The sequence below is a fragment of the Camelus dromedarius genome, chromosome 2 (assembly GCF_036321535.1).
Source record: "Camelus dromedarius isolate mCamDro1 chromosome 2, mCamDro1.pat, whole genome shotgun sequence".
Classification (NCBI taxonomy): Eukaryota; Metazoa; Chordata; class Mammalia; order Artiodactyla; family Camelidae; genus Camelus; species Camelus dromedarius.
In genome coordinates, this window is record NC_087437.1 from 95,358,429 (window position 1) to 95,385,976 (window position 27,548).

At 35.8% G+C, this 27,548-nt stretch overlaps 1 protein-coding gene across 10 annotated transcripts in view; it reads left to right on the forward strand.

Annotated features, from left to right (window-relative positions):
* The window catches only part of ROBO1 (roundabout guidance receptor 1), a 1,016,936-nt gene that overhangs the window by 956,354 nt on the left and 33,034 nt on the right, over nucleotides 1-27,548 (forward strand). For 5 of the 10 annotated variants that reach the window (XM_031457716.2, XM_064496396.1, XM_064496408.1 and 2 more), the window contains 9 exons: nucleotides 7-238; nucleotides 1,187-1,308; nucleotides 4,401-4,572; nucleotides 8,332-8,529; nucleotides 12,607-12,633; nucleotides 14,070-14,112; nucleotides 21,028-21,182; nucleotides 23,686-24,021; nucleotides 26,262-26,369. In XM_031457716.2, the coding sequence (XP_031313576.1) occupies nucleotides 7-238; nucleotides 1,187-1,308; nucleotides 4,401-4,572; nucleotides 8,332-8,529; nucleotides 12,607-12,633; nucleotides 14,070-14,112; nucleotides 21,028-21,182; nucleotides 23,686-24,021; nucleotides 26,262-26,369 (1,393 nt within the window). The remainder of the gene's footprint in view (nucleotides 1-6; nucleotides 239-1,186; nucleotides 1,309-4,400; nucleotides 4,573-8,331; nucleotides 8,530-12,606; nucleotides 12,634-14,069; nucleotides 14,113-21,027; nucleotides 21,183-23,685; nucleotides 24,022-26,261; nucleotides 26,370-27,548) is intronic. The other 5 variants (XM_064496401.1, XM_064496429.1, XM_064496421.1 and 2 more) reach the window with 3 other exon arrangements.

Sequence of the window (27,548 nt, forward strand, 5' to 3'; positions counted from 1 at the left end):
TAATAGGTGGACCAACAGTCTCAATATATTCAAGGATACAAAATTCTTTATCGCCCTTCTGGAGCTAATCACGGTGAATCGGGGTGGTTAGTTTTTGAAGTGAGGACCCCAACCAAAAATAGCGTGGTTATCCCTGATCTCAAAAAAGGAGTCAACTACGAAATTAAAGCTCGCCCTTTTTTTAATGAATTTCAAGGAGCTGATAGTGAAATTAAATTTGCCAAAACACTAGAAGAAGGCAAGTATAATGAACTGTGATTACCATGCATTGCAGTACTTTTGTTAGGCTTTTATTAACTTAATTGAAAAATTTCAATGTTAATAGTGACACTAATTATTAACTGTCTTGATGGTGAGCATTGTATTTTGCTAATAGAACCTGTTTAATCAGAACTGCTAAAAAACAAAATTCTCTAGTACTTGACTTGCTTTATTAGAGGCCTATATAAAAACATGCAAATATGAACATCGTATTACTCAATGACATAGATATATTTAATTATTCAGAACTAAAGTTCACGTATAAAGACTGAATTATTCTCAAGTTGCTAGTATTTACATTCATTTATCAAATTTTATTTTGAACGATGGTTTGTAAATAAGGTGAGAAATTTCTTGGTTTGCCCAGGACCTTTTGGGGTTAGCGTTTTATGCCTCATGTCCCTGGAAATCCCTCAGCCCTAGACAAAGCAGTATGTTTGGCTACCCTATAACTGGAAATTAAAAATTAATATTTACATAAAGGTAAATTTTACACATCATAAGTATACTCTTTAAAAATAACCAGAATTTTTCCTAAAATGTCTATTACTTTGATTACAATAAATTAAAGGATACAGTTAATATGATATCATGAATGATTAACATTTATCTTTACACTTTTGAACATTTTTAGGGAGACATGGGACTTGGGTTAGAGGATAGGAGAAAGGGAAATTGTCCTGGGATGTTTTGTGGTGAAAATCTGCATAACTTTGGTTATGGAAAATTCACAGTAACAATAGTTTAGCAATATTGAGGAAAAACTTACATAGTTTGAAATTATTCAGACTTGGATGTACATCTTGAAAATATATGCATATGTTGATATAAATTTTATATATGTTTTGCTTGACTTTAAATATTAAATGCTTGCTTGTTCTCTAATGTGTTCATAATACATCTATTTTTTAAAATAATTTAATAGCACCCAGTGCCCCACCCCAAAGTGTAACTGTATCAAAGAATGATGGAAATGGAACTGCAATTCTTGTGAGTTGGCAGCCACCTCCTGAAGATACTCAGAATGGAATGGTCCAAGAGTATAAGGTAAATATATGTATAGTAATGTACGAATGGACACTGCTCTCACCCTACAAAGGGAAAAAAAGCAAGCTTGGTTAAATTGTTCATGGATATTTGGCGCCATCTGCTGGTCTACGTAGCAGCATGTAAAATTATTTTTAAAATACTTTCCTATCTCTTCAGTAATTGTGGAATAATTCTTAAGCCATTTGAAAAAAAAATGTAAAAGACAGAATTTACCTGATAATAATATATAATATATAGGTACATATAATTTAACACAAACAACAAATGTAAAAGCTAATAAAATAATCTCTTTTTTTCTTTCTTGAAAACAGCTTAAATACATTTTGCAGAATTAGTTTGCCCCATGGAATTATATCAGATATGGTTTGCTTTCTTTCTTTTAATATATCTGGAATTTTACTACATTGGAAAAATTATTTTAGTGTGCTTGAAAAAAAATTTTTATAAACCTTATTTTCATCTCCAAACAAAATTTCATGTCTTAGAGGAAATTCAATTATAAGCTTCTATATATGTTTAAATGAATTTGTTTAAACATATGATTTATTGTCAAGTGATTTAATCCAGTGATTCTAAATAATTCTTTTTACCTGTGAAGTAATCAACTCTTCACCATTGAATTTACATAGATTCATTTGGAGCAAATATTTTCAAGCATGCCAAAGTAAAACAAAAATTAATTTAGGGACATGAGATTTATCCTATTAATGAACTTATTTTATAGCACAGTCTTAATGAGCTATGATAAATTAATAATTGATAGACTGAATTAGGAAAATCTCAATAGAGAGTAGATTTTATGTGTATTTTTTTAACACACAAACACACTACGTACCTGAAGACTTAACTGCAAAATATGTATTTCTCTGGGCACTGCCTTATGTCCTCATTATTTTTCTAGTTACTAGCTATATTATGATAGTTGGTTGATTATCTTGTATATATGAAAATTTATACATATCTATTGACATGAAAATGATGCTAAGAAGGTGAACACGTTTACCTTCTGCAGGCAATTACATGCTAACATCAATCACTTATGGAATCATTTTCCAAATATAGGTGCCCAGCCACCATTCTCAGAGATTCAGATTCAGTAAGTTTAACAAGGCCCTTGCACGTATAGTTTGGTAGATCTTTCCGGGTGATTCTGATGTGTACTTTTGGTTAAGGCCCAAATAAAGGCCATAAGTGTACTTTTTAGTACCAAATTAATTTGTACAATAAGCAAATATACTGAGCTAAATTTTAGGTCTAACTTTTTATTTTAAAATGATTTTTAAAAACAAAGTAAAAAACTCTTAATTTGCGTACACTTCATTTAAAAGGACAACATTTTTAAAAAGTATTTAAAATACCGCCATAAATGCACTGTGGATATTTTAGGGTATTTGAAATTAGATCTTCTCCTACAGTTGAGTCATTAAAAGGCAAGAATCTCTACACTTTTAAGTGCTTTATCATGTGTTTCAAGATTATTTCAATATTGGAATGTGACAGGATGCTATGGTTCAGTCCAGAAAAATAAACTGTTATAGAGAATTTTAAGGATATGAAATGAGGAGATGTCTCAGCTCTCAAGCAAAATCGTGTCATGTAAGCCTTTTTCCCTAAGAGTCAAAACTCATTTCTCTCTTAAAGAAATGCGAAAGGGTGGATTTCACTTAACTTCATGGTCAATTTAAAATAATAAAATGCCTTTCACAACCTCATTGACTGGTACAAAATCAGTTTGTGGCTTTGGTTCAGCTGTGTAATGTAATTGAGGGAAAAAGAAAAATCACAAAGGACTCTTTATTTCCAAATGGTCAGATCCTGGTATAGAGACTGACCATTCATTGGTGTCATGCACTGAAATTATATTGAAATAATACTAACTTTCAAAGGAAAAAAGTTAAAGGTTTTTGCCCATGTGACACTGGGCAGTCTTAGATTTATTTTAAATCCCGTTTCTGTGACAGTTTAGACAATAGGCTGCTTGACACTAACCCTACGTCTTGCTGGAGGACATAGTAAAGCATATAGAGCATGTTTTACTACTCCGTGGGTCATTTTCTTACAGAAACTGAGTCCAGATACTGTCATGCATCATATCCAAGTTTTTCAACATGCAAAATATCACTCTATGATTAAATACTCCTCCAGTGAAATTTAAATTCAGGAATGATAACATCGCTTGGAAATCTTAATTTCCTGAAAATAATCTCTTATCACAAATATCATCATCAAGTTAGCAAGATATACAATAATTTTTGTATTAGAACATTTTCTTTCAAGTCAAATATGTATTGTTATTCTTCGTGATCTCACATATGTTATCAAAGACTAAGCAATAGTACCATTGAAATGCAAGATCAGAATGCTAACTTTCTTTCATTGATAATAGTTCGACATACCATCGGTGGAATAAATCTTAAGATGATCCTTACTCCTTATGTTCAGTTTTATTTTTAAAAACCATATTGATGTCAAGATACTTCAGATTATTCAGAAGGGCTCTCTCTTTTTAAATCAACTGCTTCTTGGTTTTGACATAAATGCTGATGGGATTGTGACAGCACCAGTAATTTTATCCCAGAAAACTGCTGAATTAAAGTACTAAACCCAGACTTACCTGCTCATTTTTGTTTTGTGATATCTGGTCAGGTAGTGTCCTGTCTAGCCCATAGTACGAATGCAAATACTGAATGATAATAGGTAAGCTATTGCTCTTTATCTGGATATATACAGCTTTTTTGCAAGTTCCTTTTTTTCCCCTGGCAATAATTTCTAGATTAAAAAAAAAAAAAACTGATGACAAGGACTGATAGGAACCAGGGTCTTTGAGCAAACATTTGTAGAATTACCTGATATAATTCTTTAAAAGTATGTAAGAAAGAAAGTCCAAGAGGTCTTTAAGGGACTACTAACACTCGGTTTGAAAGAGTCTTCGCACAACTAGACCCAGGGGAAAACGACTTTTGAAACTTCCTATATTAGGTTCGTAATAGGTCTGAATTCTGTCTAGGTCTAAAACCACAATACTATGTTGATCTTTATATTAATTTACATAATTTATCAGCTGAAAATGTGTTGTGTTCTTCTCACAGGTTTGGTGTCTTGGCAATGAAACTCGATACCATATAAACAAGACAGTAGATGGTTCCACCTTTTCTGTGGTTATTCCCTCACTGGTTCCTGGGATCCGATACAGTGTAGAGGTGGCAGCCAGCACGGGGGCCGGGTCTGGAGTGAAGAGTGAGCCACAGTTTATCCAGTTAGGTGAGTGTCAGTGCAGATCTGGCTTGACCATCATATCACTGTGCCCCATTGTTCTGCTTTTCTATTTTGTAGGTAGTGGAGCCACCATTGGACATTTAATAGACTATGGAAAGTGACAATAGAGCTGCAAAAATGATGGTGTTAGCTTTATTCTATCTAATATCACAACTAGATTTAAATTTATCCAAGCACACATTTTAAGCAAAAGACTGTCAGTATTCAGTGTCATCCTAATCTTATCCTATTGAATTTTTTCATCTATTTAACAAATACTGTTATTAATTGAGCACCAAGGATATTTCAGTGAACAAGAAAGACACAATCTGCGCCTTCGTGGAACTCACAGTGGTTTGAACTTTTTAAAAAAACACAACTTAAATGCAAAACTTAAACAAGGTTTTGGAAGTTTACAGCAGTATGCCATTTATAGCCACCATTTTTGCATCTATTTAAAATTGTATTGCTTTTTGTAACAAAAGATAGGTTGAGATATTAAAGAGCACTAGAATACGGTATATGCTGATTACTTAGAAAATTAAATACAACGTGTGCTTCAAAAGTGGTTAGATGAATAAAAACAAACCAAAAAACCTAGCAGAAGCCTTCATTACTACTGCACTTCACCATAGACAAAGTGGCATGGACATAAAATTCAGATTAGCAAATGGTTACCAGTAAAATCTGAAACAACAAAAAACTAGCATCAAAATTATAAACGGAAAGAGAAAAGGGTCAGATATTAGGAAGTGACAATTAAATTACAGAAGATACTGAGAGGTATAGTCAGCTTTGTTCCTTGCAGATCAGAAGTTAAGTGTTAGTAATATTTTATGCCAGTTGCTAAATTATGAAAAAGAATCAGAAATGAGTCTTTATATATCACAAATAAGCACATAGTAGTGTTGCATGTTGATAATATTGGTAATATCCTAGGAGTTATTTCAACACAAAATTAAGAAGCATTCCAATTTGAATAGAACTGTGTTGTTAGACATAATGAACTTTGCATTCGGTTTGGAAAATGTCATTGATGTGCAACTGTTAAGACCGTGCTAGCTGCTGTAACAGGTACACTTGCAGAATTTCTGTAGTGAAACACAATAAAGTCTGCCTAAAATCCAGTGGTTATCGACACTGAGGGTCACAGGCTGATGAGGCTTTCCTTCTTTAAGCATGGGGCTTCCAAAGGGGACCCTGGGCCAGCAAAAAGGAAGAAAAGAAACACATCATGTGTGGGAGGGTTCAAATGGTGCATGTCTGGAAATGGTGCACATCACTGCTTGTCCAGAACTCAGTCTTGTGATTCCAAACAAATATGGGAACACTGCAAAGTCAAGTCGCTGGCCAAGGAGCTACCTCCCCATGACTCTATGCTGTGAGAGTACCATCCAGGCCTTCAGTGGAGAGCTTGCTACCTCAGCCACAACCAGGGGCTCGAATTTAATTTTTGGATTATCTTTAACATTTAGCCCTTTTTTCAACAATGATTATAAATACATGAATTTTAAACAAAAAAAATTGCTTTATTTCTGGTACATTTATGACAAAATTTTAAGCAATATATAAAACTATTTTTAAAAAGTGTTTGATGCATCTGCTACAGTGTTATCTAAGGTATGGGGGAAGTCTAAACATAGATCTTTCTACTCAAATAGTTGTGAAAAGTCAGCATTAACTTATTAAAATTGAAATTAAAAGCTCCCTATGCACTGTCACGTCATTTACCTATTTTTTATAATATGTGACTTTTAGTGTTGGGTTTTCAAAGATGAATTGGAAAAAGGACCATGTGTAATTTTATTTATTTAAGATTTAAATCATGGAATTTAAGGGTCAAACTGGGTTTTGTTTTTTTTTTTTGAAATTGTAAGTGTGTTCCAGTTTTCCATATCTGAATATAGCCTCAGCTGCAGTGAGACAAAGACTGAGATACAGAGGGGCTGTTTTAATTCATTAGTCACACCACACTTTATTCTGTTAAGTCCATCTGGTCGCCTGCATGGAACCTCTCTTGGCTGTCTCCATAAAATCTGAAGCTACCCAACTTAACCTTGCACAAATAGCCATGAAATCTATAAACCTAGCAGATACAAAGGGTGTATCAGAAATAAAGAATAGGTCGGCTTGGTGACTTTCAGAGGATGAAGTGCTCTTAGGATAACCATAGATGAAAGAGTCTGGAACATGAAATAAAACTTGCAGTCAACAAACAGTGGAAGGCAGGTGGCGGCGACTGCTTGTGAAAATAGATTTTTCAGCTTTGACCCTGCTTAGAATGAAACCTGGAATTCAGTTCAGGGAAAAAAGCAAATAAAAATCACACTCATACACGATGTGAGCAGCAGTTCAGCCCTTTTCCGTGGAAGGGGGTCCTGGTTTCCTAAGCCAGTGAATGCTGCTTGTTTTTCCTGCCAGTGTCTTGTCAGGATGCAGTATCATTTAATACGAAAAAATCACCTGTAGGAATTTTTCTGTTTGAGAAGTATTATTCATAAATATTGCGTTGTATCAGTTATTTTTCTGGGGGAAAGAAAAGAGTTTTTGGCTGGAAGAAATGTTTCTACATTAAAGCAGGCCGTGTTAGCAGAATATTTTCAGACTCAAATGATTTCACAGTTGTAAGAAAGCACCCATCCTAATGAAGTGGGCAAACACTTTCTGGTTTGACCAGATGTTGTAGGGGAAGGACATTAAAACTGCAGACACCGATGAGGATTCTGCCCACTGGGCATCCCAGCGTTGGCAGCACTCAGTGCCAGCAAAGTAGGATATTGCTTTGACGATAGAAGAACGGCATCCAGACTTTCATAGACTTTGCAGACGACCCTTTGTGACTTGGTGAAATGGTGGGCTTGGAAAATGAACCTCTTAGTAGGTTTAAACAGAAATGTAAAATAAGTAAATTTTAATAGCCATAAATTCCATCAATTTTAAATTCTTGAATCAAAACAGCTAACAGGAGGAGTCAGGGGCCTTTTGGATCATTCATAACACTTGATAATTCTTGTCCATACTTAATGATCTATTGCTGGCCATGGTTATTATTTTAAAAGAAAGATTTTTCATGTAGTTCTTTTAATTGTAACATTATCTTATTTTTAATTGACTTTTAATGATCCTGAATTTTTAAAGATCCTTCTGAACATACTGTCTAATAAGGTGTTTCTGAGGCAGTTAAGAGTCTTAGAATATACAAGAGCAGGAGAAGGGAGGCACACACAAATATGCACAATTTTTTTCAATATCTACCTTACAGAGGAAATGAAATTTTATTTCTTACCTTTTTTAGAACATATAATTGAGGTTTCCTATAGAAGTCTCAGAAAGTTTGTATCTTTTTCATACATAGTTTTCAGTACTGCTTATTTGTATACTTGTATTCAAGTATTTCATGTTTTAGAATTGAAATTTTGTATTTATCTCAGCACTGTCTTGAGAAGATTAACCTAAGCAACAAGCTGGAGTTAAAAAAAAAATAGAAATTGTGTGTTTTCCATGTTTTAAAATATATTCCATAAAAAATATATATTCTGTAAGATTTTCTTTGTTTTGAATTAAAATAAATAAAATGAATATAGTTTTGCAGAAAGTCTCATAAACTGTTTAAATTCACAATGGTGGATGTTGCAGAATGAAAAGCAGAAATTACTCTCCAAAACTTAACAAATTAATGACGGCCATTATATGTATACCATACAAGGATATGTGTATCGCCACATCGAGGTTCGAACCCGAATTAACCCAAAGCTGGCTTTTCAGATTCTCATGGAAACCCCGTGTCACCTGAGGACCAAGTCAGCCTTGCTCAGCAGATCTCAGACGTGGTGAAGCAGCCGGCGTTCATCGCAGGCATTGGGGCAGCCTGTTGGATCATCCTTATGGTCTTCAGCATCTGGCTCTATCGACACCGGAAGAAGAGAAATGGGCTGACCAGTACCTATGCAGGTATCAGAAAAGGTATTTGCTCTCCTTTTTTTTTTTTTTAACTGCATTTACATAACTCTTTATTTTAATCTGTGATTCTTGTGGTTCATGATTATACATATCCTCTATTAAATTACTTTAATATATAATGTTTTTCAAAAATGTTTTCATTTTACTGTAATATCTACGTATAAACTTCCTCTTGAGTAGCGCTACTACAAATAGGGTTATCAGTTTCAGGCCCAGTTCCTTTAAAACATATTTCACCAAGGTAGGTCTGCACTTGGTTGTGACACCATTCCCTTGCTCTCTTAGGGAATTACTTTATTGCTTTATAATTTGGAGGAAAATTTTTAATCTCCTTGTCACAGGAATTATAGGTCCAAGCTTTGGACTGTCATACAACTTTAAAGGGGGCTTTGTTGCCCTTTGTGAAGCTAGAGAGATTATTCATAAATAATTATATTTATGACTACTTCTGATTATTTATAAAATATGAAGTGGATTGCTGAATAATATTCAGTTTGCAGAGAGAGGAAGTTTAATACTTTTTTGTTATATTTGAAGCTGAATTGAATATGTATATTCTGTTAACTAGTGATGGCGATTTTGTTAAAAATGTGTTTACAGTATAGAAGAGAAAGTTTATTTGGCTGCAAATTATTTACAATTTTATGGATGATCTGAATATGCTAAGGATTTTGCAGACACCTTTGCCACATGTTCTCAAAATCTGTAGATTTGTGGCTTTTATTTTTTTATTCGCTAATGAGATTATTAACACTGTCAGACAGATAATCCTCCCACCCTTTCCTCCTCAAATATATTCATCAACTCTGGGCATGAGATCTGGGCTGTAGGCAGGGTGATTTTAAGTCCCAGTTTCCAGGCCACAGTCCCAATTTAGTTCTTGAATCCAACTAAATTATTTACAGTGCACCTTTTGCCCTCAAAATTGTCCTGGTTTTGGATGACAAATTATACATTCACCCTAGTTCTATACTTAAGCCTAAGACAACACTTTTGTTTTGCTGTAAAGCAAACTTAAAGAGGATGATCAGTAAACATGTTCCCACTCCCGCCATCACCACCCTTTAAAAAAATTGTCTACATATTTCCTAAGTGAACATTTCCTACGTGGCTTGGCCAAGTCATGTCTCTGATCTGATTTGATATGGACAAGTTGGAATTTGTTAGTGCTAGCTGGAACTTTTCTCAATGAAAAAAGTTCTATTGAATGTCCCTCTGCACTTGTAAAACAGTCCAGGACAGCAGTCTAAAATCTTTGTGCTCTTGGTCATAAGGGGTCTTGGCAAGAAAGAGTCAACACAAAGTCATGACCCACATTATAAAAATACATGACTGTGCCTCCTGCCTGTAACTCCCCAACAATCTCTTCTTGCACACATTTCCCTTAACGTTATCATTCTTAAATGTGTTTTTTTAGATAAGTTTTTTTCTATCTAAGGATGAAGCAAAATGTCAGTATCCCTGTCCCTGCATTTGAAATGGAAAATGAGGGCTGGGAGGTTACTGAGAAGAAAGCTGGTGCTAATTACATACACAATATAGAACAAAGTCAGACACATGTGTTACTATGTAAAACCTTTGACTGAAAAACAATGCTGAGAGGGGGTTTGTGGGTGTCTGTGTGCTATGGAGCTGGCAGCAGCGGGCTGTGGGGGGCTGTGTTTTGAATGAAGAAAAGTGATTAATTAACATCTAGCTGTAGAGTCTCGAATTCTCCAGGAATACTGTCATTTTTTTATTGCAGTGAAGCATGATAGCTGTGTAGTTGTAACAATTTAATGCTCTATGTTGTCTTGAAATCTAAATATATGACATGAAACCCTCTTCCCTCTTGGAATATTTTTCTTTTACTAATGTACTTTAAGCATGCTGGCAAATGCCTATGTGCTTTTTCTGCAAAACCTATGAAACTAATGTCATTGTCCTTTTAACTATCTTGTGTTGAAGCAGAAATCACAGAACATAATTACAAATGTAATTGGTGAGCATTTGATTCCACTTTCCTCACTTTACCTTGTCAACACTTTTTCAAAATTCTGTTTCTATGCAATTTTCTAAAATGCATCCTGAAATCTTAAATTGTCAATGCCCCCAAACAATGCCAGTAATTCTAAGAAAAAAGGATTTGGAATAGTTTAAAGAGATAGATGTGAAAGAGCCTATTGACTTATAAGTCATCAAGCCCGAGTGTGACTTTGGGTAGTAGTGAGCATTTTTAACACTTCCCCACTTCATTTATCTGTAGGTTTGCCCTCTCCTAGACACGCAGTACCCCAGTCCATGTATGCACTATGTACATCCACATAGTGCACCAGCACCACTGGAAAAAAAGGAGTTTATTTTATTATTGGAAGCTTTGAGAATTAAGTTACCCTTTGGTGTATGAGCTGTAAAAAAAATTGCATTTAGACTGATCTCTTTTCATCTCTTCTGCAATTCCTTAAACTGGGGTTAGCAGTTGGCTAGAAGTACTGACAAGGACCTTTCATTTTTTTCCCCTGTGTCCTTGTAATTGTAAATTAGTGTGCAGGCACTCCATTCTTGCTTGAATTGCTTTACTTTCCAATGTATCTTTCTTTATTTTTTTATGAGGACTTGTTACTATGGCTCTGAATATTTGATTGTAGCTAAATTACATTGACTCTCTGAAAAGACATGACTGAAGGAAAACACAATAGAATTCTTAAGACAGAGAGTGCTGTGCAGCAGACGAAGCCCAGTGTATAAACTGGATCCCCAGCACTGAGGGGTTGGTTTTTGTTCTTCCTAGTACGCTGAGAGATAAAATGGTTGGGTAAGAAGTGACAGTTGTAAAGGATGCTACAGCGTTCTAGTTTGCAACCTCAGTGCTCTAATCCTAAAATAAATTTCTTGGAGACGTTCAAATGTGTAGTGGAAAATACATTTTTGGCAGCTTTTTGATCCACAAAAAGTAGTCAGGATTCTAGTTTGTGTCTATTAAGTGTTTCTTAAAAGCACATTTTTGTCTTCAAGAGAGTAATGTAGATTTCCTTGCTTTCTTTCCCAGGGTCATGTTTACTTTAAATTAATGTGAAGAGTTTAGAAAAAAAAAAGTCAGCCTCCTCCCTTTATGAAGTGACATGGAAAGAGCTCTGGTGTTATCCAACACCTGGGAATGGAAGAGGATAGGAAAAGGGGGGGAGGCAAGGCTGCAACTTTTGAGGTCTGCAGTTCCATTTCAGGCATTATTGATTAGATTAAGATTTATAACCGCAGAGAGTGAAGGTTTTCAGAGGGGCATTATTGTTCTATTGTTTAGCCTCTGGTATGGTATTTAAAAAAAAAAAAAAAAACGCTTAGCTTCTAGAAAGCTTCTAAATGTAAACTATAATGGAGAAATTAAACTTTAAAACTGCCCGTTTTTCCTGTCCATTCACAATGTCTATGATGATAGACATGTAGCATTACACTGTTTGTGTAATAAGGTGTCAGGCATTTCTTGGCAGTGAAACAGTTCAATTTTATGCTTTTCTTTGTTCCAGTTCTTTCTTTCTTTCCTTCCTTTCTTTCTTTCTCTTCCTTTATGTCTCTCTCTCTCCTCCCTCTTCTCTGTCTCCCACTCCCCCTCTTAATGATGTATACTAAAGTGTTCCTATTAGTCCTCTTTAATAAGCATTTACTTCCAGATTTCTAGATAAGGTTCAGGCGAGACCCTGATAATTCTTCTTTAAGAACCCATTATCCCGTGTTTGGAAATGATTAACAGTAGAGGATTCCTGTTTGCACTAAACAGGACTAAATTGCACCAGACATTGACTAAAGCCATGAGCTGGATCTCTGTTAGTGAATGCAGGGGTCATACGCAGGCTAGCCCGGCGCAGTCTCACACACCCCGCCCTGTCCCAGAACGTCAGACACTTCAGAGTGGTGCCCGCAGAGACAAGCTTCTTTTTTAACCTCCAGTTTGGTTTTATTCATATATCAAGAGTGTCAGAACTACTGGCTTAGTTATTTACATTTGTTTTATGTTCAGCTGTCTGCTTGATTTATACTAATGTGATATGTTCCCTTTCTCTCTTCAGCTTAATAACTGGTTTATATTTTGTTTTGATTTTTCAGTCCCGTCTTTTACCTTCACACCAACAGGTATATATTTGCGCTTACCCTCCTCCTTCCCTTTGTTAGTTTGGCATGTGTTATACTATCGTGGTTCTGTTTTTATTTCATTTTCTGCCGTAAGTTGGGGGAAAGGACTCAAAAGGGAAGACAGTGCTTCATTTACTCACGCCAGGCATGCACTCGAGGTAGAAATGGCTGGTGTTGCTTGTCACCCCCACAATGCAGTCATCTATTCATGACTCCACATTGCATCTGAGCCTTGTCTGCATGTGTTCCATTAGATAGACACACTGTTTCTACCCTCAGCATGATTTAACATGCTAATGATCGTACTGATTATTTCAGACTTGGCAGTGCATTTTTTTTCCCTGAACTTAAGCTTTCAGGTTTTTCCAACAAAAATTTTTCTCCCTTGCAATTCTCTGTCCCCAGAATCAGCATTCTTAAAGGGAATCAAACGATCCAGCCCACTTGAAAATAAAACTTCATTTTCCCAAAGTCCGAATCCTAATGTTCTGTTCTATTCAGTTCCTTTCAAAGTGGGTCCTCTTCTTTCCCATTGCCTTTAGCAAAATATGTACCTGTAGCCTTGCCTCCTCGGTTTTAATCCAGTTGTTATAATCACTGGAAGCAGTTATCTCTCCTTAGCAGACTCCCAGTTTGGAGTTCTTCTAAGTAGCAGAGTTTGGCAGCTTTTAGAAATGTATTTCTTCTTAGAAAATGTGTCTGTATTTACAGAAAAGCTAATATTCTTAATCCCTTGCCTAACTACATGCAAATCATTTTTTTTGTTATGGCTAAATTTTTATGCCCATCATTTATTAAGCTGAGAATGCTCTCAAGAGCATTGTAATATATTTTCACCATGTATACATACAAAATATATTTTCACCATGTCTGATGAAAATACAATGAGAAGGGTTTTCACGAGCCACAGTAAAAAAATAGGTCACATTAATTAATAATCACAACTTAGCTTACATCTTAGTGTGTGGAGAGAGAGAAGGTTTATTTTAACATTTATCTTTTTCTTACTGGTACTCATACTTGTGGGAAAATGGTCTGGCAGGGTTTTGTTCCCCTAATTTAAGATTCCTCTTATATAATATCATGAAATTACATGATCTAATAATAAAATCAAAATGGAAATCTATGAGAATATGAATGTACAAATGTGTAATTGTTATATTTAATACAAGTATACTGAAGTCTGCTTTTGCTTAATTCTCAACCTTGTTGGCACATTAAGAAAATAAGAAAAATACGTTTAAATCCATACCGTCTTAAAAAAAATACTAGTTGAATCAGAAATCTGCTACTTCCTGTGATGATTTTTGCAATGTTTCTCAGTAGAAAGGGAGAAGACATCCCATTTGAAAAATATGCTTATGAATGTCATAGCTTTTGATACATAAACACAAACATTATTAACTCATCCTTTTTCTTTTTCTGTAACATTCTAGTAACGTATCAGAGAGGAGGCGAAGCTGTGAGCAGTGGAGGGAGGTAATTATCTTGCTTGTTTTATAGATTCTAAGGGGAATTCCAGATATTTCTTCTTGTCTTCCTCTACGACATCACTTTGTTTGCTGAAAAAGTTTAACCTAAAGGTGGAGTTTGTTTCACGTGGGTTCTGGCCTACAGAAGTCTTACCGAGACGGAATGAATTACTCAAGACTCTGTGGAAAAAGTCAAGAGAGTGAGAGGGCTTCGGGAGCCTCAGTCTTTTAGAAAAGTTCCATTCTGCTGTGCTGTAGAATCAAATTTGTTGACACACAAATGCCCATTACTGACTGGAGTTGGGAGCTGTTGCATCTCAGTCAGTGAACACCAGAGGGAGCACTTTCACCAGAGAAGACAGACTTGCTGATTTAGCAGATGATTAAAAGGAGTTAAAGTAATTAAGCGATGGCATTTATGAAGATTAAGAAATACAGCTAGTTAACAGATAGAAAGAAAAAGTGTTCATTTGGAAACCTGCTGAACACAGCACTGGCTCATAAGTTACAGGTTATGTTTGTTTGTTCTTGTTATGAACACAACATAACTCAGCTCTCCATTTGCAGAGAAATACGGTGAAATAAAAGGAGAATCTAGGTAGCTTATTAACACGGAGGGTGTTTTTTGCTAATTAAAATGAACCTCAATCCTACATTTATGATTTTTTTTAGTAATTATCATTCAGTGAACTTTAATATATTCACAGAGAAATCACAAATGGATGTGACAGGCAGCTGGAAGGGGCTGAAAGAAGGTGTAAGTTACATGAACCAAGCTTCAGGATTTTCTACGATAAGATAATGTTTTCTTTTCAAAAACAGCAACTTCTCGCTTAAAGTGTAAGAAAAAAAAATCTTTCAACAAAACCATTTTGTAATTCAAATTCAGTTAACTTACCGAGTGCCCTGCTTTGTACAGTTAGATAATGTGGTTGCTACTGGAAAAGATAAAAATAAGTAAGATATTATTCCTGAATCTGAAGAACATGCCATCTGATGATAAAATGAATGAATCTGGTACATGACAAAGAGTGGTGAAAAAATACGTTGACCACCTTTAGCAAATGCTGCACAAATTAGACACGAAGCACTGATCTTTTCTTTCCTGGATACTGCTGCTAGCTTCCTGTGAAACAAAGCCAGCCACGGAAACACCCCAAAGCTAAGGAGGTCTTCATGAGGAATAAATCCACTTGATTCAGGAATTAAACCAGGGCATGTTTTTGCATCCAGGGAAATTCCATCTAAATCACAGCCTAGACACTCGTGAAACAGCCCCTGGTGTAAGAACATTCTCGTGGATAAATCTGGAGGGCCTGATGATACAGCCAACTCTCTCCATGTGTATATTCATGACTGTAGACTTCGGCTTTCTCATTAATCAGAGCATAGGAAATGCTGCTGAGCACCTCTGTGTGTTCTGTCCCAGCCGCTGTGCCGGGGCAGTCTTACTCACACACACGCACACACGTGTAAAATAGAAGTCTGGTTCCTGCTCTAAAGGAATTTACAACCTAGATAGACCAAGTTATGAAGGAAGAAATGATGGTAGGGATCTCGAGGTTCCAAATGCCAGCTTCTTCAGCAGGACTGAAAAATTACAGAGTTCCTGAACTATCTGTCCATTTGGCTCACTTTATCGTCATCCAGAATTAACCTTTTAAATGTAACGGTGAAACAGATTTATTTTAAATATCTAATAGAAGTGATCTTTTTACCAAACCAAATGATAAAAGATGCTGGAATTTGACAGAGGCAACAGTTAAGTAAAGATCTTGGAGTCGGTGCTCAAAATGACAGTTACATACAGAATTTTAAATTTATTTATTCATCAAACATATTTTTTGAATACCTACAATGTGACAGGCACTGTTCTAGCTGCTTGGGATGCATCAGTGAGCAAAGGCAATAAAAGTTCCTATCCTGTGAACCTTACATTTCGTGGGGGAGATAGAAGATAAATAATAAGCATTTTTAAAAAAAAAAAGACAACACTGTTATTTCAGCAGTTGATGAGTGCTTTGGAAAAAAATAGGACAGGATAAGAGGTCAGGAATGCATTGGGAACAGGTCTCGTTTCCTAGCCGTTTGTGAGTGTGAATGTGTGTGTGTGTGTGGTGTGTACGTTCTGTGACCCATGTGCTGAGAATGGGCCAGACTCCTGTCCTCTCTTCTCCAATGTCATCCCTTTTTTTTTCTTTTTTTAAAAATATTTTGGGGGGGGGGAGTAATTAGGTTTATTTACTTATTTAATGGAGGTACTAGGGATTGAATCCAGGGTCTTGTGCATGCTAAGCATGTGCTTCGAATGTCATCTTTAAACACTGGATTCTCTCAGGCATCTCAGACTGTGAGTCCTCACTGGACCTCCCACCCCGTTTGGTTAATGACACCCAAGTCAAAATGTTCAAGTCATCCTCTTTCCTGCATCCATTATTGCATTTTGTTGATCCTACCTTTCACTCCCTTCACTATCACTTCATTGTTTCACTGAAAGCTCTTTTTCTCCCTTGCCTTATCTGTCACAAAAGCTCCAGGGAGCTTCATTAGCGCTACTTCACTAGCGCTACTTCCTGTTAACTTCTTTTGCCCATTGGAGCCAGAATGAAATTTTGAAATGCATGTTGATCATGTCTTTGAGCTGCTGAAGATCTCATTTTTCAGTGGAACCCACCATGTTTAAAAGATTAGGTCCAAAGTGGGCAGAGCACTTTGTAAAGCCAATAACCTCTAGGGTTTGGCAAGCTCACTTCATGCCTCTGTGTGCCACACCGTACAATCCACTGTGTCAGATCCACCTGCTATTCACCAGTATTGCATTCTCTGTTATGTCCTTATTTTTTTGTTGTTGTTTTTTGGTTTTCTGGGGACGAGGGGAATTAGGTTTCTTCATGTATTTTTAAATTAATTTTTATTTTATTTTATTTTTTTGGTGGAGGTACTGGGGATTGAACCCAGGACTTTGTGCATGCTAAACACACAATCTACCACTGAGCTATACCCTCCCTCTCTTCTATGTCCTTATTACACCACCTGAAATGTGTGCCCCTCCCCTTGTTAGTGTGTTGTGGTTCACCTGCTGTGTCCTCCGTGAACTCTTTGTGCTATATGAATACCGCAGATGAGCATCTAATATGAGGTAATGCAGTTATCTTTTGTTTATATCAAGGGTCAGCAAATTATGGCTCTTGGGCCAAATCTGGTCTGCCACCTGTTTTTGTAAATAGATTTATTAAAATACAGGCAGACTCATTTGTTTGTATGTTGTCTATGACTGCTTTCCCACTACAATGGCAGAGTTGAATAGTTGTAGCAAAAAATTTGTCCTGCAAAGCCTAAAATGGTTACCCTCTGATCCTTTATAGAAATAGTTATACCAACTCCTGGCCTAAATGATTGTCTCTCACAATAGAATGTGAGAGCCTGGCATGTGGAGGTTATGTGATTTACTAATCAATAATTAAACACATGAATTTTTGTAGTGCAATAAATGTAGTTTATTAGATTATATCCATAAATTCAACACATGAATTATTGACCTTTGAAAGATATCACCAAAAAGTATCTAAGAAAGGAAAGGATGAGCAAGTTATTAAAGAAATGAATGCCACAAGACTTGAGTTCAATCCTTGATGACTTTGAAGAAAATTTTGGGTTCTGGACATTTTCCTCTAATAAAGGGGAAGGTTGAGTGTGAGAGCTCTTCTGGTTCTCAAAATTGTGAATTTAGCTAAAGAGAAAAGGATGGTTGCAGTAAGCAAAGAGCCCTCTTCTCAACTGGAAAAGGACAGAGGACTTGCAGTGTAATGCAGAGAAGGGTCATGGAAATATTAAATAGCTGTTTCTATTTGTTTGTTTCCCGTACCTCACATATCCGCATCACATCTTCCCAAAAAACCCAAACAAAACAAACAAAAATAAACAAACAAAAACCTAATTAAAATCCAAACAATAGCATAAACAAGGAAACAGCAGAGAAAGCCTGAAGAGAGCAGTAGGAAAGGCAGGCTGACCGGGTGGAGGATGCCAAGAGCACATTTCCTGGCCGTGGGAGGTGAAGAAGAAACAGAGCTCAAACCCTGCCGCTCTCTAAAGGACTGACCACTCTCGGATCTGTCCCTCGCTTCTTCCTGGGCTTCAGAACTCTCTCACGCTATCAGTGGAAAGAAGAGACAGCCCATGGGCAACCTGTACTGCCAAGCCCCTTGAGCATTTTCCCCAGCCCGGGGTCCCTCTGGTATTTTATTTCATGGCTTAGAAGTTCAGATAGGTTTGGGGCATTATTTTGTTGTTTCGGGTTTTTTGTTTTTGTCTGTTTTTTCTTGGAGTGAGTGATTGGAGTATCTGGAGTAGGAGCAGAGGAATGGAAGGTAATTGCCACGTAATTATTTAAGTGTGTTTGTCCTTTTTTCCTTTGTGACACAGAACTGTTCCCTTAATATGAACTGAAAGATAAATACGGTTTTTGCGAGCCCTAGTGTCTTCCTTTCCCTGATAGTGCCTTTTTGAAGACAAGGAAGAAACAGGCAAAACTCAGATAGATATATTAGCATGAAAATGTAACAACTAATATATGGAGAGATATATATATATGTATAATGTGATTCTATTTTTATATATATATGTAAAATGTGGTAACATTATATAATGTTTTGACACATATTAATCATTATAACCAGCACTGTGTTTTGCTTCTGCTTCATTTCTTATTTTTGGGCAACTAAGTCTGTCTCAGAAACACTGGATCATCTTAAATGCATAAAGATAGCTTGCGCTAACACCCTTATCAGAGTTGCTACATAGGACCTTGACTTCCTTAGAGTTTCTGAAATACACACTTGGCACTTTAAGATGCATTCTGGGCCACTAATCATGATTCACCTTCATCCCTAAATAATTAGCACTCCAAACACAGGTCTGAACCGAAAGCTAGGATGGGACTGTTAGTCCTACCTCCTACGAATCTGAAAAGTTCTTTCAGTCTCTGATGATATCAAAACGTTCACTTTAAAAGTGTTTTTTTGGGGGGAATCACAGTAGCATGAAAATATTGTCTGTTACTTTTGAAACATGTAAGTCAGGCTGTGGAAAATTTCCGCTTGACCCGTACTTCCAACATCCCATAATATTTCTACAGTGTCACATATGGAGATTGACTTTTAATAACTTCTGTAGTGATAACACACTTGGTTTCAGTTCAAGAGAAAATAAGAAAAGCTAAAGATTACTAAATGCAGAATTTCTTAAGCAACATCTATTTCAAAGGCTCTGGATATCTGTGATACAGCTTGCATTTAAATGTTTTAAATTTCAACAGTTCAGCAACATTGCTTTTCAAAGCATATTTTTATCAGCAATTTTTATAGTAAATTTGTTCAGTTATAAAAGCATTATTCTGAATTTTAAGACTTCAGATATTTCCCCAGTCTTCCTTTTGTTAAGAATGAGGGTTTTAGGAAATTTCAGTGCCCTCCAGTATATGTGTTTATAGCATCCTGAATTAAAGTGTAGATTCTAGAGCTGGGCTACTTGGGGTTGAAGCCCAAATCTGCCACTCACACACTTCGTGTAACCAGGCACAAGTTTCTTAACCTCTCTCAGGCTTCTGTTTCCTCTTACGTAAAATTTGGATAATAATAATAACTGCTTTGTAGAATTGTCATAAGGATTAAGTGAATTAATACATGTAAAGGACTCAGAACAATACCTCACACATTGTAAACAAAAGGGTAAATATTTATTTTTATTACAGATATATATATACATATTTGTATGCAGATACATAATTATAAATCCATATTCTTCACTTGAAGTGAATTATTTCTCAAATAACCATTATTTGCATGGTAAGTTTCCTCGGTTGACTCTCTGTGTGTCAGAATAGGGACCATGGAGAGTGCAATGTTCTTGCTTCCCAGGAAAATGAGAAGCATGGTTATTGCACTTTAACAAAGAAAATGGAACCATGAAGATAGTCTTGGCAGAATCTGTGGTGCCAGTCTGTTTATTGTGGACCTGACAGTGTATCATGCATCCTCACCTCTTCTGCTGAATCATCAAACAGAGTCAGTGTTGGAGAAGGACGCCAGGATTGCCACTCCTGGGTTCTGGCTGCGTTTCTGGCACTGACGGTCCAGGACTCGCGTTTATAACTGCTGATGTACTTTGCACTCTCAGTGCACAGTGAAAGAAGATCATCTTTTGTGCCCCCCAAAACATGAATGCTGACATTTCTTATAGTGGACATCTTTGTTTTACCAGATTTAATTCAGTCGCTTTCCTTTGTTTACTTAGGGATTCATGGCATTTTACATTGTCACCATCAGAAAATGTTGACAAGCTTACAGAACTGTGCTCTGAAACACTGATGAGGCTCTCTGCAAAATGTCACAGAGCCCCAACTCACTATCTCTGAAACATGGTTTTGAAGGAAAATATGCATATGTGCTTAGTGAAGGATCCATTATCTACATAAAGGAGCTTGTTCCATTTTTTTTTAACGAATTTGTGAGAAGAACCATAATTTTTAAATGGGTCAAAAATTAAGAAATGCAAACTGTCTTAGCTAGCTTATTCTTTAAGCTACTAAAACACTGAAAAATATATGTATCTGTTTTTTAGATTCCATGTTTGATTTTTAGTCACTGTGACTGAAAGCAGAGTAGAGCCTTACAAATGATACGATACTTTAAGTCTCTGCCAGTTTACAATGTAATGGTTATAAATACCGAGGCATGTCCCAGAACATTAACATTACAGTTGCCTTGCCTGTAAAATGAAAGGAATTATAGTTTCATTCAGCATAGTTGACCAAATTATTTGTGAAAATGATGAGATGAAGAATTTGTTGGATTTCTAGAGAGGAAATATTATTTGCTCCTTATATAACATTTACTTTTACATATATTTTTTTTTTCTTTAGGCCAGGACTTCTCAACATCAGTGAACCTGCCACGCAGCCCTGGCTGGCAGACACGTGGCCTAACACTGGGAACAACCACAATGACTGCTCCATCAACTGCTGCACCGCAGGCAATGGAAACAGCGACAGCAACCTGACCACATACAGTCGCCCAGGTTAGAGACATGCAGACAGCTGGATGTGCAGGCTTGGCGTTGTTAGGAACAAGCCATCAGGAGCTAACTTTCCTTCCTTTCTCCCTAAATTAGAAGGGAAATTTAATCAACATTTTCTTGAAATATTTACCATTGTTTAGCAAACTAGCCTGATTCAACTGTTTTCTTCATCCCAAACCTCCACACCTCACCCTCCACCCAAAAATATTTCCTAGTATGCAAAGGGAGAGTAAGAGTATAAATTCTAGAATAGATAGCAAATAAGGACAAAAAATGAAACTAAGTGAAGTATTCATCTTCATAAGAATGTACATAATTATAACTTTAAATGCAATTATTTATTTTTAAGATTTTAGGAATAGAGCAGATCAAAAGATTGATAAATCCATAGTTTGAGTGAACCAAATTCTTTAATAGCAGTAACAATGATAATAATAATAATTGTATGGCAGCAAAACCAGATCATTTTAAGTGAAAGCTGAGTGAAACTCAAAATTAGATTTTTATATCATACTGGTAAATCCTGAGGATACGAGAAATGTATATCTTTTGCAGGTATGTATACTAATACTATTTTTGTATGGAGTCTTTTTAGCTCAGAAATATGTGTGAGTAAATTACTCTGCTAAATTTTCATGCTAAAACATGACAGTAAAATTTGGATATAGAGGATGCAATATTCAAGGGACTACACAGAAAATTACAAATAATGTCTTACAAAAAAAACCTTTCAACATTCATTCACAGTATAGGAAATATAAAAAGAATCATAAAGAATCAAAATATATGCCTATAGAAGTAAAATAACCCATGGAATTAAGGAAATGGAAATAGAAAATAGCATTCAAGTAAAAAATGTGGTACACTGTAAAGAACAAATCTTAGTCTCCATTGGATATGGATATGGAAATGATAAAGCCATGTGACCAAGTCCATGTTCTTCAGAAGTCCATATTCTAGTTGGTTGGATAGATAAGTACTCACATAGTTGTAAATAAAAGAAAGATTATGCTGAGCCCAATAAGAGAGAAAAACTGACAATACCCATTTAAATTAATACGTAGAGCTGTGTTGTCTAATACAGTAGCCTTTGGCTTCAGGTGGCTATTAAAATTTAAATTAAATAAAATACCATTTGAAATTCAGTTCCTCATTTGCATTAGCCACATTTCAAGTGCTCAGGAGCACATGTGGCTAGTGGCGGCTGTATTAGACAGTGCAGAATAGCACGTGTCCATTATCTCAGAAGGTTCGATTGAATAACACTCTAGAAAGATTGGCAAAGAAAAGTGAGATTGCCAAAGCCATACTGCCTTTAATAATATTGCTTAGCCACTGTTATACAAATCTTAATTCCTAGAAATTAGAAATAAGAATTACTAAACGCCAGATGACTCAAATACCCCTGATCCCTGATCATTTATTGTTGAAATTCAGAGTAGTTGAATTCAGTAGGATAGAGAAGTTGCAAATTCTTCTTAGAACTATATTAATTTTTACGGCTTTTACAGGGACCGTGTTCGTTTATCATTTTTTAGGATATCCAGTTGAAAACTAATCTTCAAGGTGACCTGTTAGTATTGCTGCCACTATGATTAAAATAGTGGCATTTTTACTATTGGAACTTGACTAATTTTTCACCTGAAAGATGTTTTAATTTTGAATGATTATTTTAGTTCTTCCTGCTTTTAATATTTTCAACTGCAGGCTTTAAGTATTTCTATATAAGTTATTTCATTCTCAAATATTTAAATGGAGGGAAAATTAGAGTAAAATGGAAATATTAGACATATTAGCTATTATTCAGATGTTATTTGATTAAATTGTCCTGGCTACCATGATTTATTTTGCCATCATTGTTGTCATTTTACACTTCTTGGGGTTTTATTATGAAACCATGAAAAAATGATTATATAACATCCTTTCCACATAATGATTATTCTGCATAACCAAGAAAAAAAACTAATAAAGTTTTCCTGAGCATTATTTACTATCACTTTCCCTCTGTTCCTGGTATTTTTTTTGGTTGGGGGGGTGGTCTGGATTCTCAACCTGTAAGCTTTGTTCCATTGCTTCAAGAACTAACTAGTAGCTTCAAATAGTTCAGTAACTCCAGTTTGGAAAATTTTAAATTGACACATAAAGATATTCATGTACATATTATTTTACTGCAATTCCTAGTAAAGGGATTGTTAAAGGAAAATTATGTAATTGTTTGAATTGAGCGTATTATTTCCTACATAACAGCAGCAGAATTTCAGAGTTATTTATTCTCCATATAAATTATGTGTGTCCTCCCTTATTCCCTCAGTTTTCTTTAGAAGACCATTTGAGTATGTTCGTTAGAAAGGACATAAGAATACTTGGCCCTTTTTACTGATCTTATTTAAGCCCATTTATACCTTGCCTAACTTTACTGTGACTCACAAAGCTACTTACAAGGAAATTTAAAACGAATAACCATGCAGAATGACTTTTTCCTTTTCCTCTCCATTGCACATAGCTGATTGTATAGCAAATTATAACAACCAACTGGATAACAAACAAACAAATCTGATGCTCCCTGAGTCAACTGTTTATGGTGATGTGGACCTTAGTAACAAAATCAATGAGATGAAAACCTTCAATAGCCCAAATCTGAAGGACGGGCGTTTTGTCAATCCATCAGGGCAGCCCACTCCTTATGCCACCACCCAGCTCATCCAGTCAAACCTCAGCAACAACATGAACAATGGCAGCGGGGACTCGGGCGAGAAGCACTGGAAACCACCGGGACAGCAGAAGCAAGAAGTGGCACCAATTCAGTATAACATCATGGAGCAAAACAAACTGAACAAAGGTGAAGAGCCTTGCCTTTATTCCCACTTCTTCTCTGTTGGCATCCTTAACCCTTCAGCACGACGTGCCGAAGCTTGTCTGGAACTAACAAGTGGAATCTTTCTTTTGTTCCTAAGGTTTTCTTATTTCTTTGGTTTCAAAATTTCCAGTGTCAAAGAGCTAATTAGCACAACAATAACCTCGGAAAATTGATTTTATAATAATATATAAGTATTTTCGAATGGTTTGGAGATTCATTTAAATTTAATCGTAGGTGAGGGATTGTTCAGAACCATCTTTTATTCATAAGGCAGATATACAACCATCACCATACCTCACATTTTAAATAAATAGACTGTCCCATTCTTTCCACTCGAGAATGGAAGATAATTGCTTCTACGTGGTCATATAAACGAATAGCATTTTTTATCAGACTGTAGAAAAATAATTAAATTAAATTTGAACTGGAGAAGTGGTTCAATTTGTTCTATTTTTCCTACCTCATGTGGTTACTAAGGCTGCTGCAGTGTATGATTTTAGAACCTAAATTTCTTTGGTTGACATGATTGAAGCCTGTCAGAATAAAATCTAAAATAAATTGAGTAGTGTTAACTTGTAGCAGCAGAATAGTACTTTATGGCCAGAGGGGAATGTTTCTCTACTGTAATATCGGTGAGTTGGAAGAGATAGGTATTTGATTTCTTTGTAGTCCTTCAGGCTACAGCTTTAATGACGTGATTTGCAAAGTTACACCTCTAGGGAAAAAGACATTGCTCTGATTTGAATAGGTCAGGGCAGTTTTGTATGAGGGTCTGGGTAAAGGATACATTTTATTGTGGGTAATTAGAAACACAGGCTTATTTTCTTTAGGCTTGAGTTGGGAACATTTTTTTTTCAAGAATAAAACCTACTACAGTTGGAGATTACAAAAAAGATAGCTTAAGACAAACATTCATTTAAGTTAGTGTTACATGTTTTCATTTAATAATACAATCATCTTGCTTTTTTTTTCCCCAGTTTACGAAATCACTTGATTGGTACAACAACCCAATTCAATAAACATTTACTTTTAACCATTTTTTATTGAAGTATAGTTGATGTACACTATTATATAAGTTACAGGTAAACAATGTAGTGATTCACAATTTTTAAAGGTTATTCTCCATTTATAGTTATTATAAAACATTGGCTCTGTTCTCTGTATTGTGCAGCATATCCTTGTAGCTTATCTTACACCTAATAGTTTGCACCTCTTACCCCTCTGCCCCTGTCTTGTCCCTCTCCACTCCCTCTTCCCACTGGTAACCAGGAGTTTGTTCTCCATATCTGTGAGTCTGCCTCTTGTTTTGTTATATTCACTAGTTTGTTGTATTTTTTAGATTTGACATAAAAGTGATGTCATACAGTATTTGTCTTTCTCTGTCGGACTTATCTCACTTAGCGGAATAGGCGAGTTGTTGACAAAGGCTGACAACGATGAACAGGAGACTGTGTGTGATCATGGAGTTTACAGTGTTATTCAACCTATTGTCATATTATTCTTGCATAGTATATGGCTTTATTGTGGACTTTGGAAAGATCTGACAGTCCTCTGTACAAATATTTCAGAGCTCTGATTTATTGTTTATACTGCTTGTAAACAGACTTGAAATGTCAAACTATAATAAAGACACTGGAATGCAACTAAACTGACAGATTATTACTCAGTACATTCCAGTGCTAAGTTTGTCATTTGGATTTTCACATCTGCCTAAGTAAGTAGAAGCCTTTTTGAGAGATTGAGATACTTCGTTTTCTTACCATGTATATATTTTTCACTAGATGCAATCTTGCTGGCAAGTTTTCATTTTATTTTTTACTTTTTTTTTAAATTTTTTCTGATTCACAAATATGAGATTTTCCTGATTTCTTATTATTAAAATTATTTTGTTACTATACTTTTAAAGATAAGAAGTCAAGCAAGTCTGATTTTTGCTTTAGCTGATTAATAAGTATTTTAAAGAGAAGAAGTAGTCCCTCATAGGATTTATTCACACTTATGTTTAGTGTGATTTATGTAAAGAAGGTGCAATCGCGTGTATTTTATACAGCTTAAAGGAGACATGTTTAAGGGTCTTTATTTTTTCCCGACTTTTCCTCTTGAACACTTTCATACATTTTATCAAGTGATCAACACAGTAGCTTAAAAGCCTAATCGTTGGTAAATGATTGAAGCACCAAAGAGAAAATAAGTGTTTAATTTTTTTTATCTGAAATGTCTAGATTATCGAGCAAATGACACAGTTCCTCCAACTATCCCGTACAACCAGTCATATGACCAGAATACAGGAGGATCCTACAATAGCTCCGACCGAGGCAGCAGTACATCCGGTAAGTAAGGGGAACCGAGGAGAAAGCCAACCTCCCCTTTAAAAAGATGGTGCTTTCCAAGATTAAAAATTGAATGCTGATGATCTGATGTGTGTAAGTGACATGTGTAATCACTTTATGCGATTTGAATCTTCCAGGCATGGGGCTCGTCTCTGCCATTTGAGGGACTGTCCACTCACGAAACCATTTTATGTTCTATTTGGTAACAGATTGAGGCTCCTTATTTTCCTCCTTGTTAAGGAGCTTTAGCAAAGCCAGAAGCATGCCCTAGTCTTCAAAGCCAGTTAAAACTTTTCCCCTCCTCAGCAAAAACGTAACTAAAAATATTGGGCATATAGTTAATCTGCTAAATACGTTACCATTTGAAGGAAGGCTGTGAAAGCATATAAAATTTGAGTACGCTTGGACAGACTCAGAAACCTAAGAGAGAATATCATGAGGTTTAGGTACAACTGGAACCTACCTCAGCTTAAAATCTCTCTACTATCCCTTACTCAGTTCTTGTTCTAAAACCTTGTAAAGCAGCCTCCCAACTCCAGTCTGTAAGTGCCTCGAAAGCCACGTTGAGGCCTCTTCCCTGTGGTCTTCATGCTGTTGCAGCTGTTTGCCAGCTGTTTTCCTGATAGGGGCTGCAGATGGGCGCCTGGTGGTACTTAAGTCCTGTTTTTCTAATTAAAGGCGGTTCATTATTAGAACTAACATGTGGCAAGTCACACCACAATGAGAACGAAACCAATTGATCTTGACTCTAGTTTGTTTCTCCAGGGGAGGGTAGAAACATTACTTCCCGGCAGCTGGATTTAAGTTGCTGCTAGGTACTTTTAGCCAAGGGTCTACTACCCCATCTCTGTAATGAATGTGGTATTTGCATTTTACCATCTTCCCTTGACTAAAGCATGCCGATTTGTCATTTTCTAAACTGTGTTTTGTCATTGGTTGAAATTGTTCCTATTTGAATTAACGGAGCTTAGAAATAGCTCTACTCTTATTCTACTACATGTTTGATTTTTTTTTAAACAATCAAATCTTATCAAATAACCTTTATGTTTTTCCTTTTTAAAAATAAATAATTAAGAGAAACATGAATTAAGAGAAAAATTTCAAGGTTGTTTTAGGTAAACTATATAAAATATTTTCATATTTGACATCTCATGCCATTTCTTCTTTGAATTCTTAGCC